Source organism: Numenius arquata, chromosome 1, assembly GCF_964106895.1.
Source record: "Numenius arquata chromosome 1, bNumArq3.hap1.1, whole genome shotgun sequence".
Lineage (NCBI taxonomy): Eukaryota > Metazoa > Chordata > Aves > Charadriiformes > Scolopacidae > Numenius > Numenius arquata.
Genome location: NC_133576.1, coordinates 94832172 through 94845338, shown reverse-complemented (window position 1 = coordinate 94845338; position 13167 = coordinate 94832172). Strand labels below are relative to the sequence as shown.

Here is a 13167-nt window from a genome sequence, read left to right as displayed (position 1 = left end):
TAGATTTCAGAACAGTATTACCTGCTTTGATGCCTACAAATGGAGAGAGCCAATACTAACTATATAGGATGTCACTCCATCATTTTTTAGAATCATAGAATGGTTAGAGTTGGAAGGGACCTTAAAGATCATCGAGTTCCAACCCCCCTGCCATGGGCAGGGACACCTCCCACTACAGCAGGTTGCTCAAAGCCCCATCCAGCCTGGCCTTGAACACTTCCAGGGATGGGGCATCCACAACTTCCCCGGGCAACCTGTTCCAGTGCTTCACCACCCTCACAGGAAAGAATTTCCTCCTAATATCTAATCTAAATCTCCCCTCTTCCAATTTAAAACCGTTACCCCTTGTCCTGTCACTACATCTCCTGACAAAGAGTCCCTCTCCAGCTCTCCGGCAGGGTCCCTTCAGATATTGGAAGGCTGCTATGAGGTCTCCCCGGAGCCTTCTCTTAAAGGTAAAATGCAGAAAAACACGAGGAGCACAAAGTAGCAGTAGAGTCAATCCAAAACCCGTCAATTTTGTAGAATTATAAAATCATCTAGGTTGGAAGGGACCCTTAATATCATCAAGTCCAACCATATTTGAAACACTAGCATTCCACTCTATGAGTAACTAAATAAAAATCTTTACTAAATCCACTTCCATTTTGTGTGTAAATGCACATTTACACTTCATTCTTTCATTCTATGTCTGAGAATACTTACATTTTAAAATGCTGTCATCTAGTTTACATTCAACAATGCACTACTTCTCAATCATTTCAAGGGGACTGTGGGTCGAAGAGAAGGAGTTTCCCACATCATCTCCTTGCTGCCTTAGCAAACAATGTATGTCTATCCAGGATAACCGAGCGGCCACAGGGTCCAGCTTTTTGGTCAGGATTCCTTCTTTTTGAATCACCCTCAAAGGCTACAAAGGCTACAAAGGCTTGAAATATAAGGCAGGCAAGTTCTATCTGAGGTCACATTCAAATGTGACAGCGTATCTTTAGTCACACTCTTTCCGTCAACATGGAAATAGCTCCAGCTTGATAAAGCTACACAATATAGAGACATAAGAGGGAGTTCAATTCCTATGGCAGGATGCAGCCTTCTAACAGCCATGCCTACTTCCTCTGAGGAAACGCTGGTAAACCAATCCAGGAGGCATGATATACCACCAACTAGTCAAACAAACTGGGAAAATGTCTCTGGAGAGTGGAGATAAGTTAAAAGTTTCTTCCAAAGTGCTGCTGCTTTTTGGCATGATGCTGAAGGAAAGCACTGACCTGCTTTTGCCCTTTTGCCTAAGCAAAGGATGCCTCTTCAAAAAAAGAGCGCATTCCTCTTTTGCTGGCTGCTACTGACATGGAAGCTAAAATATGGCTCTTAGCTGAATTTCCTGAAGCACTGCAATCAACATATGTTTTCTCACATCCTGAAAATGCCAAATGCCATAGTGACAGTTGGACAAGGACTCTTCCCCCCCCCCCCCCCCAATAAAAGAATATACTGAAGTCAACAAACGTTTGAATATTAAAGAAGGAGAAAAGTATTAGATACTGTTATAGCAGAGGAATGAGTGACTGAATGAAAGCAAAAGCTGAAATGCAGTATTCATTAGGAAAATATTAGCAATGTTCCTTAGCCAAAGATAGGTTTTGGAGCACCAGCACTTGAGCCACTCAACTTTACTAACGGAAAGAAGCATTCCTGTGCTAGAAGGGTAGACAAAACCAATTCTATAGTTTTATGACTTGTAACTACAATTTTTGAAGATGCGATAAGCCAAATTTATTTCTAAAAAAAAAAAAAAAAAAAGCTTGACACAAACTCTTCCTCCAAACTTTACCACACCAGACCCCCAGGGATGGTTTTGGATTAACCTGGACAAATGTATGCTTCATAGATATCGTTGATTATCAAATCCGTAAGCCTGGGGTATGAAACTGTTTAACTTATTAGCTCAAATTTCCAGGAATGATGCTTTGGCAACACACAGCATCTGAAAAAAAACAGTTAAACCAATACCCTCTGGCTGCTTCGCATGACAAGTCATTTCAGCGTGACACGGAAAAGACCAGCATGCTTGGTGAAGAAAATTCTCTCCATTTTATTGAAACACTACCGAGAAGGGTTATGCACTCCAAGTGTGTGCTGGTCTTTTGTGCGTTCTTAAACTGGTCTCCACAGTTTAGGAAACTTGGATAGAAGCACTGCAGGCAAAGCCAGCGGTTCTAGATGCTCTGTAACTAGCACCTAGAAAGGAAAGGAACAAAACGAAAAGAAATCCTAAAAAGGGACAAGGAACTCTTGACACGAATGGTAGGAGCTGATCATACTCTGGACTAGGATTGCAGTTCTGCAGCGTGGATTGGCAAGGAAGCAGCTTGATGGGACACTAGGAATGTATTTAACAGCAAGTTCAGCACCGCAGCTTCTGCCCAGACTGAGATTAGTCATGAAACAGTAACGGCGCTGCACAGGAGGTGCCAGGGCTGCAGTGGAAGAGGGAGAATGTGCCAAATGAGGCTAGTAAGGTGGGTGCAAAGCCTCTTCAGCCTATAAATCCATTCTTCCGTTTGCAATAGCAACTCAGATGTGAAGAAACACGGCACAAAGGTCTAACATCGGTGACTGCAAGGTCTCACACTTCCCTCCTCAAGTTCAGAGCTCAAAAGCCAATCCTGAAATTTTGACAGATGGTGCTGGACATCATGGCAAGATCCCGGTTTGCCTGACTTGCCACATTTAACGAGTTTTATGACCCAGCACACACTGCTGAAGGTTGAGAAACAGCATCTTCCTTGACGTTCTAGGTTTCCACACTTCACCTATACTCAGAATTCAAACAGAAATTTGAGTCTTCTGTGCTCTTCACAAAGTTCAGGGACAAATTAATCAAGCAACCAGTGATAATTTTGTGGTTATGGGAGGTTGCAGTCCTGACTGTATCTGTTAATGATGATCTTGCAAACTTCCCAGAAGCAAGCAGGGGCTGGAGTAATTACAGACTGTTTTGTTGAAATAATCAAGGAAGAAACATACATAAACTTCTGCTCTTTCTGGAAAAAATCCTTGCTAGGATTCCAAGTCAATTCAGTTGTTCCTGAACTCCAGGCAGGTTATGCCATCTCTTTTAGCTTTTTTCTTTTTTCCTTGAATTTAGGTGAATAAAAGAATGATAAGGAATTAAATATACAACAAGAGCATCTTAATTTTGTCTGTCCCCATGAAAAAGAAAACAATCTCTCAGCTTTTTTCCCCTTGCGTGACCATGTGTGAAAAATTAGCAAAAGAATTAAGTAGGACAGAACAATCGGCCCTTCACAGAGTTCTAGTAAACAACACAAAACTGAGTAACACAGTTCTCCCCCTTCTTTCTTATAATATCCCTTCCTTAACAAATTCTTTGACGAAACACACAGGACTCTCGTTAGTTTACTTATTTACGACATGAAAAGAATAACAGAGGCACTTCTCCCTTTTTCAAGCATTATATCTGAGGAAGCGGTTGTCCAGAACTGTAGTATTTCCACAAAAAAAATAAATAACCAGGCAGTGTATCAGAAGATAAGAGGTTGTGACAAGCTCTTTCCCTCTTCTTTAAATGAATTTGGAAGCCAAACCAAACCATTCCTCAGAAAGAACAGCTAGATACAAACTCTTCTCAAGAAAAAATACAATCTGTCACTGGCATAGAGTATATTTTGTATTCAGACCAACATTTTTCTTCCTATTATAAAAATCTAAATTAATGAAATAATTCTAATGGTCATTCAGCACGATCTTAACTTTCCTCAGAACCATGCTGCCAAATAAAATTTCTTCCCAGGAGGACACATATCTGAGAAAGGACAGAAAATGTAAGTGGTAGACTAATTTAGGCAGACTTTCAATCAAGACTGGTATTTAGTATAACCTCTGCAGCCATGGAAATCTAGGCTGGCACAGCTTTTTTCAACTATTAGACTATCATTAGTCCCTTTAATATAGCAGTGATTGACAATAAACATTCATTTTAATTTTTAGATCTAACTTTACTGCAGGAAGCACTAAAGGACAGACCACTTAATTTGAAACTAAAACTAAGCATGTCTAGAGCTAAAATCCACATGACTTGATACGGAGCCTTGGGATATGCTGTTTAGTGGACTTGACTTATTACATGGTTTGGTAACAGGAGGCCACAAAGTACTTTGGAAATAATGAATGAAAATTGCATACGTAAGAAGAGTTTCTGTTACAGCTCTATTATTAAGCTGCATTAACGTTGAACACAGATTAAAACCCACACGGCAGAATTTGACCCAAATAAAACTTTTCTGTCTAATTATTTTTATTGTATACGTCTTACTATTCTAATTAATCTCAAATTGCACATTACTTTGTTACTTTCTAATATGTAAAGTTTCAAGACATTTAGTAATAATAGAATAACAGCTTAAAATAAAATGTTTAATCTAGAGTCTTATAACCCTCATCATTTACTTGACTATTAAATGAACAAGTATATGAATATAGTCTTACACGTCTCCCTGACAATATTCTGAATTTGGATGAACTTGCAAATGGAGGATTAACAAATTTGCAAAAGACCAAGGAAGTTCAAACAGGAAAACTTCCCCAATATAAGTCTTGATAGTGAAAACAAAAAGGTTAATTTTTCTCTCCTTTATGCATTTTTTACATTATCTGCATAAAATCTTAAATTAAATAATAAACTGTTTGGAAGAAAGTCCTTGTATCAAATGACAGTTAGTGCAACAGTATACCAGTTCTGATTGACAATTTTTGCCCTGCTGGAAGGGCAAATAACCATATCGGTTGAGAACTTACATTAAAGCTAGTATCCGAAATCAGACACAAGCTTGAAAAATTTTTCCAGTTTCATTATAATTATATTTAGTAGACTACCAGTGCTCCCCCTATCTGACAAAAAAGGCTTCCTTTTGAATCAGGGATCCTTATTAAAACACAAACCATGGCTGTAGCTTACTGAATACAGTTTATCTACATCTGTTGGACAGACAAATACACTGAGCAAGATCTTGTTGGGCAGCCAACAGAACACGTTGACAGCTTTTCATACAACACAGATCTAAACACTAAAGGAAAAATAACCTGAAATTTGAAATAAGACAATTAGGGTTATTTTTGATACAAAGTTGAATAAGAAATTCTGACTTTACTACTCTGAACAACAGAAGAAAACTAAAAGTGATGGGAATGAATAGACAATTAACAAATTCTCAGTGGTGGTGCACTGATGCCACTGGCAATCAGCTGTTTTATCTGAGTAGGTTTTGGAATATTCTGCTTTCAGGATGTTGGTTTAAGTCTAACCTAAGTATAGAAGATCACCCTCAGAGTATTTCTGACAGTCTTTATAAGCGTGAATTACATCTTTTAATCTAGTTCTCACATGAAACATTTCAATGTCACTTCCATAAACTGAGCTGGATAGACCCAGGACTGCATCGACTTAGAGGCTGAACTGCCTGACAGGGTCCCACAAAAAAGAACCGAGGCACTTCTGAGGGACAGTTTATGGGAGACAGGAGAAGACTAGTATTCTCATGACCCACGCTATACCTGTTCTGTATATAAGGAAGAATTTACTGCAATATCTGCTATCCATAGTGAATGCTGAGCTCTTACTTTTCATTAATCAAAACCTAAACAGTTTCCTGTCCTCCCATCACTAATCAGGTTAACTGCTAATCACCTCTGGGCGCAAACTTTCCTATCTATGCCAACCCTATGAGCACCCAACAGAAGAATACCAAAGCCTTTCCTATGAGTAGTGCCAAGTTGTTCCCGCTTTCCAGCTATATCCATAAAATTAGAAGTGATGACAAAAATAGAAATTTAGGAGGCAAGAAAATTTAATAACTATGAATTTAGTGCAGTCCATTTTTGATGTTGAAAGAATTATCAACGTTTTGTACCATATAAAATGTTTACCTTCATTATAAACCCAGAGTTGCACAGAATATTGGAAATGCACTTGCATGACTTATCTACACTGCAGAACAAGTACAACAGCAACAGATTGTCAATACTGAAATTAAAGTTGAACAAGTACACTTCTTAAGGAGCGTTACCTCACATGCTTCTGAATCATGAAAAACTTAACAAAACAAAAACCGGAAAGGTGCACTGAGGGATGATTAGCAGCTGGTAAGCAACTGAGAAGAGCAATGTCAAAGCTGCAGAAATGGACTGACAAGGCAGGTAAGGCTGACAAACTTACTCTGAAGCTGTGGCTGAGGCTGCTGGAAGGAAAGGGGCTGTCCGAACACAAATGGACTGTGGACTAGGGAAGAGGGAGGTTTTGCAGCTTGATCAAAGATGGAAGGAGCTGGGAGATTTGGCCGTGACTGAATGGAATTCAGTATGGCACTCAGTTGGTCACCTGTAGTGGGCAAAACAGTCAAAACTACAACCTGTTACTTGTCATTCTCCAGAAAGGCAGAGTAAAATGGTGCTCAATTATCATGAATCTTATTTAGCCACATACAACTCCGGTTGTGGCTAAACATAAAAATCTCACCCCATGCATGGCAATAAAATTACTGAAAAGTACAAGCAGGGTTTTTAAGGATCATGGATATTTTACTGCAATTATTTAAAACATTTCAAAATAGAGAGATATATATATTTGCCTTGCTAAAAAATGAAGAGCAGCCAAAGAAAAAACAGAAAACCCTAGCATTTACAATAATACACACATGCAACAGAACATGCAGGAAAAGATCAGAAAAACTGATGAGAAGGGAAAGATAACAGGTAATTAGGCTTTGGCAAGTGTGTTTCTGTGCCAAGGCTTTAGTAAATATTTGCTGATTTTTGCAAATATCTTTAAAAGTATTCTGTCATGCCGTTTTTCAAGATCAGATTGAAGCTAATTTTAAAAAATAAGGACCACTTCGGAAGTGGAACTAGTTTTCTGAACTACATATATTTGTTGTGAGGCAAATGAAGGACTTCAAAAAGACTAGCACGTTTAAAACAGAATTTCAATTTCTGAGTGCCAATTCTCAAAAAACTCTAAGCGTTGGAAATACAGGAAGCCTACAGTAAGAAGGCAGAGTTTATCACACCATGTTATAACCTGAAGAATACTTAGCACTATGAGCTGGGAGAACACCGAGAGTTTGAGAGCATCTCAGATTTGAAACACCACCAAGCAAATCCTAGCAGCGGCAGTTTATTTTGCAAATTCATATAATTTTGATAGCATTCTAGGAATCCTAATAAAACTAATTAGCAGCTAATACGGAATCTACAACTCGCCAAATTTACAATATTTTTGGATGATTATCAATTGTCTTTTCACAGTTACAGGAAGACCAGTGGGTGTACACAACCCTGTATTACCTAAGAACTGCAAAATTAAATTTTGCACTTATTGTCTTGATATTTTGGGTTCAAAATTTGAAAGACCAAAAATACCAGAAAACAGCTGGAACACCTTTCTAAATAAGCATCTACAGGTATCAATAAACCAATTTTATTCCACTGTTTTGGAAGTAATATACCTAAAAAAAACCAAACCTGGAATCACTACTTGGTCAGCAATCATTCCTACCTTAATAACCCAGAAGTGATTGACTTGTTTGACAAACCACTATTATTCTTAAATATGACAGGCGTATTTCGTAAAATGAGTAATTAATTTAAAGGGAAGAGCATCTGAGAAGAGGCTGAAAGTCATCTGCCCACAATAATTAAATATGGAGGTGGGTAGGACCATTCACGAGGAATATTGCTTGCAATGTAGAAGGATGGACTAGAGGAGACATAGCTTAATCAAACAGAATGATTGTGGGAGTTATGTCTTCCACCTTGCAAGTAATACTGTAAGCACAGACCTGTTACATGGGGATCCTTACATTTGATCAGCAGTTTGAAACACTCATAGATGGTGACTGAATGTTCATTGAAACTAGTGCATCCCTACAAAAGTTCCTTTAACAAACAAGCGCCTCCAAAAGAACTGAAATTCCCCAAAGAGATCATACTTGTGCCTTCTTTTTTTTTTATTTTTTCACAAAACTCAAAGCTTCTTAAACCTGAGAATGAAAAAATGACTGTACATAAAGTAATGACACAGCTGAAAAATTCTATTTTGGGGAAAGTAGTATCATTATTCTTTCAATACAGTTGCCAACAACTCTCCACTATTGGGCAATTCAGAAGGAATTACAGTACGCAGAATGACTAAAGTCATTGTCGACAGTCATCTAGCTGAGTTGCTCATTCACACTAAACATCGCAGCTTGAGGGTATGTCGAGAGAATAATGCATGTAAAATAACACAGAATCCAATGCCAGGTGTAGCCTCCAAGCCTTCTGTGACTGTAATATCCCAAAGAAGCACCTTAGAAACCATTTAAGATGGGATATCGAAAAAAGAATCACAACGTCTTCAGAAACTAGGATGCCTGTTAATATAGCATATTAATCTCCAAGATTTTATTTTTGGACAACAAAGGAAAAAAAATATTTTCCTAATATGCTTCTGCAGAAAAAGAGTAGATAATACTTTTGCACTATTGCACAATTGACATTGAGAGACAAGTTGTAATACTGCCTCACACACTGAACATCTTAAACACTTCCACTTTTCTGATTCAAACATTACTTCAAAATGAATATGGCTAAACAGCGAAAAGCAGTTCTGTATAGAAGGCCCTACAAAACAAGAGGAAAACACTTCAACTTTTCCAGCCTTTATCCAAAAAACATAAAAAAAAAGGTTTCCTTTATAGCAATACATGGACATGAACTGCTTATTACAGTAAAGTGCTGTGAAATTATGTAAAATTATTTCATGTTATTAAAATGAGAAACTAGAACATTTAGTAATATTTTTCCCCTCGTCTCTTCCGCTTTAAAACAAGTCTTAAATCAAGTTATTTTATTTAGGAGACCACTAAGAATATATACTGGTGTTGAAAACACACAGCACACCTCAGGGCCCACGTCTGTAGTAGCACAGACAGAGTACAGTGATGTCAGAGTAGAATGACAAAGCTCCTTGTTTCAGTAATACTTCTCAAGGACACCTGTCTCAGCAGAAGTCCCTTCTGTATTATTAAATCTTCTAATCAATGAATGAACAGAAGGCACGCAGTTTGAGTTTGTTGTGATGGCTGATATATATTTACATCTTGCCAACAAAATAAATCATAGTTAAAAGCAACAATTATTTTATGTCAGTGAAATTAACAAAGTTCTATTTATTTCCCAGCATTTGTAACTGGTACTTATGTGATTGAAAGGTGACTTCAGGTGTACAACTTAAATCTCAAAACAGTATCTTTGTATCTTATCCTCCCATTAAAGGCACTTAAAAATGTCAAGACAGATGAGAAGTGTTTATAAATGCTTCCGATCATTTTAAAATCCATGCTTTCTAAATCAAATAATTTTCCTATCTTGTTTTACAACTATCTCTTTTTCATTTCTGCATTACAGTTGTGTGCCTACCAGTACAGAAAGCCTCAACTGTAACTTCAAATTAAACAGAGTACTTAGACTGAGTGAAATTAGAGCAGAGAAAAAAAAGCAGTTACAACATTAACTACACGCTTTGTAAAACCCCTTGCAATTCATCACACTACTGCTTATGTCTTTGGGAGGACACCTGACAGTGCCTAAAAGAGTAGGAAATGAGGAACAAAAACATAAGCAAAGTTAAGAAAAACATATTTTTTTTTAAATTGTGAGTGTAAAAACATACCTTTGTTATTTCCAAGGCCATAATCAAACCCTTGTCCATTACTACAGCTTGTCCCCTTACTGAAAGCTTGTATTGAAAAAGGACTTGGGGGAGGAGTCTGAACATTTTGATCTAGGAGGACTTGCTCTGTAAAAAAAGCACATCACTTCAGAATTAGACCATCTTAGTAACTGCTTTATACTGGAAAGGTGAGTCACAAGGCAAAGGAGCAATATTGTTTTTTCCACAGAGAGCACACTACCACTCTACTCAATTCTTCTTCAGAAAGAAAAGCACATCTCCCTTCTTTAGAGCTCAGGCTCTAAACAAAAAGACGGAAGACTTAAAACCACGCAGACTGTTTTGTGTTTGGCTGAGTTGCTGCCAGCTTTGCCATCATATGCCACTTAGGAAGAGGCTTGACACTTTGCTTTTCAGTAACATCTCATCATTCAATGCCTATTCTTTGGACAGCAACTGTTAAAGGCATTTGACAAAGCAGGGTGGAGAAAAGATAGTTTTCGGAGTCAATAAACTTTTAATCCTGGCTATCACCTAAATTAGTTCACAGGACATAAGACCGCTTTTCCCCTGACAGATTTATTCTTATCTTACACTGAGTACTACAATTTTGCTTTCTGTATGGTACTAAAAAGACCTCCCAACTAAACCCAACTTGGGGTCTTTCACAGTATCCCCCCTAACAACCGAAGAGCCAAGATAAATGAGACACAGAATCCACTTGACTATTTGGATTTAGGGAGACATTCTTCTGGCTTAATGCGGTCAGAAACACCGTTCCCAGTGATAAGTTACAAGAAATAAATCACATGAAATCTTCCAAATGCAGGCTAAAGCTCAGGTTGTCACCTTGAACACTTCCCTTTATAAATGTACTGAAGTTAAAGGGGATTCAATTAAAAAAAATTACAAATCCTCTAAGAGGCATTTTTAGAAAATTGTATCTCAGGCCAAAACTGCGTTTCATAGTATGAACTTTTATAGAACACATATGCAAATTAAAAAAAAAAAAAACCAAAACAAAACAGCATTATCAGAGAGAAGGTTTGAAAGTTAAAATCAGTTTTAAAAAAAGAAAGAATCTAGAATTTTCCGAATTATAGGCAACTCTAGATCTTGCTGTAGTGTTTCAGCTGAAGTATTTCGATATCTGCCTATAGACTTGGGCATTCAGTATGTCTTTTGCTCTGTCTCTGACAAATTCTATTTCTTTCTGAGAATTTAATTATCATTTTATTTAATAATGAAAATACAAAAGCAATCTGAAAAATGGTATTATTTATAGATAAAATATAGACAGTTGCAAATCTAGTTGGAGCTCCTCCAAATGCTAATTATTTCCCTCCAGCAAAAGCACTGACACTGAAAACAGAGTATTTCTAATTAATTTCATGGCAGACAAAAGCAGTTAGTTTAAATAATTTTCAGATGTGGCTTAAGCTCATTAGATTTACTCCGTACTGACATGGGCTAGGAACATTGAATAGATTGAAATATTTCAGTAACTGCACCAATAACTACTGAAACTGTTTTAGCTAGATGCACAAGAGACGTCTATCTTCATCCTACTTTTTTTTTTTTTAAAAAGAGGCTAACACAGAAAAGAATAAAACCAGGCATGTCAAGGCATAGGACTTGCATCAGAAAGTTCTGAGATGGTATCCCAATGCACTGGATTGTAAAAATCCCACTAGCGTTCTGTCCTCAAAGCCTGGAGCTTGAGTTTCTATTCTTCCGTGAGAACACCAATATACTTGAAGACATGCCTCAGTAACCATACATTAAGTATCAAGAAATTGAAGATTTCTTCAAGAAACAAGACAAGGGTCTTGTTTAAATTCTTCCAAAGTTGGGAATTCTGTCTTAAAACACATATATACCTTGACAAATAATTTTCCATATAGAAAGGATGAAATAAATAAATTACTGAAGCTGGAGAAAACTATTTAAGGTTCACAAAATACCGTCAAGTGACTTAAATGCAGGTTATATCTGTTCTTTAAAATAAGTATTCTTGAATGGAAATTTTTGCACACTGCTTAATTTATTAACTTTACAGCAATTCTTTTCTACTGGAAAAGCAAACAGCTTCATATTAGGATAGAAAATGATGAAGTTAACAAGCCTATTACTGAATATGTGTACTTTCAACAGTAAGGTATTGTTCCAATTAACAACTACTTAGTTTCTAGAATCTACTCTGGCTCTTTGAGCACCTCAGAACTTGACATTATCAGACATAACTAAAAATGAAGACTCTGTGACTTCAAAAAAGATGCTGTGCTAAGTAGTAAACACTTTTTTCTTCACAATTTATATATTTTACGAAAAACTCTTGGTTATTCCCCTTTTTCACAGAATGTTTCATATGTTGAAGTCAAGCAGCAATAGCCCACAACAAATACTTACATATTAGCAAGGAATTACTTTGTTTTAATATGGTAATGTGATGATAATTATCAGAGTATCTAGGTGTGAAATGATTTTCAGCACAAAATGCCAAAAGCAGAAAGAGGGCAGAAAGTGTGTTATGATGAACAAAGAAGAGGCTAACAGTAAGTACTACGTAAAAACACAAGCAGAATATGACTGCTGAGGGTGAGGTTTTCCATGAAGACATCTTTTGGAAAATGGATGCATTAGATGCCATAAATGGAGTGGGAATATTGTAAACTGAGGATGTCCAGAATTATTCAGAAAACAGAGAAAAGTATATTGAAGAAAAAAAGAAAAGGGAAGGCTTGAAGAAACTAACTCTTCAAATGAGTTGCAACAAACCAGCCTCTAGGGAGCTCTACCAAAATTTTATAATCAATGGAAGAACCTTAAATGTTTCTTTCTGAGAATATCTCTAACAAAATCATGCTAATGAAGATCCACAGTAACTTTTACTAGACATTGGAAAGACAAGAGGGACGCACTGGACAACTGGGGTGCTGTGTCCAGTTACAGGCTGCCCATTGGAAGAGAGACTGAAATGAGGTCAGGGGAGGCCACCAAGACAGTCAGGGCAGTAGAGCACACAACGTCTAAGGAGACGCTGAGAGACCTGGGTTTGTTCAGCCTTAAAAAGAGAAACCTAAGATGAGATCTTATTGCTCCCTTCAACTACCTAGATCAAAGGGTTCAGGGAAGATGAAGCCAGACTCATCTCGGAGGTTCACAGTGATAGGACAAGAGAAAATAAAACAAAAGTTGCAGCACAGGCAACTATGATTAGGTATTAGGAAAACTTTTCACCTCGAAGGTGAGTCAAATACTGGTACAGGTTGTCCAGAGAGACTGGAGATAGTGAGAAATCGACTAGACCAGGGCCTGAGCAACCTGATCTATCTGAAATCTGTACTGACAGGGAGAGTTGGATGGATGATCTCCTCCAGAACTATAAATACTGACAGATCACTCCCTGTCTCATCTTTTAAGGGAATATAAGTGGA

General features: G+C 37.4%; 1 protein-coding gene across 1 annotated transcript in view; it reads right to left on the bottom strand.

Moving 5' to 3' along the window:
• The window catches only part of MYCBP2 (MYC binding protein 2), a 197842-nt gene that overhangs the window by 45332 nt on the left and 139343 nt on the right, over positions 1-13167 (bottom strand). The window contains exons 56-57 of the mRNA XM_074168975.1: positions 9731-9856; positions 6236-6421 (exon numbers count right to left, since the gene is read on the bottom strand). Coding sequence (XP_074025076.1) covers positions 6236-6421; positions 9731-9856 — 312 coding nt within the window. The remainder of the gene's footprint in view (positions 1-6235; positions 6422-9730; positions 9857-13167) is intronic.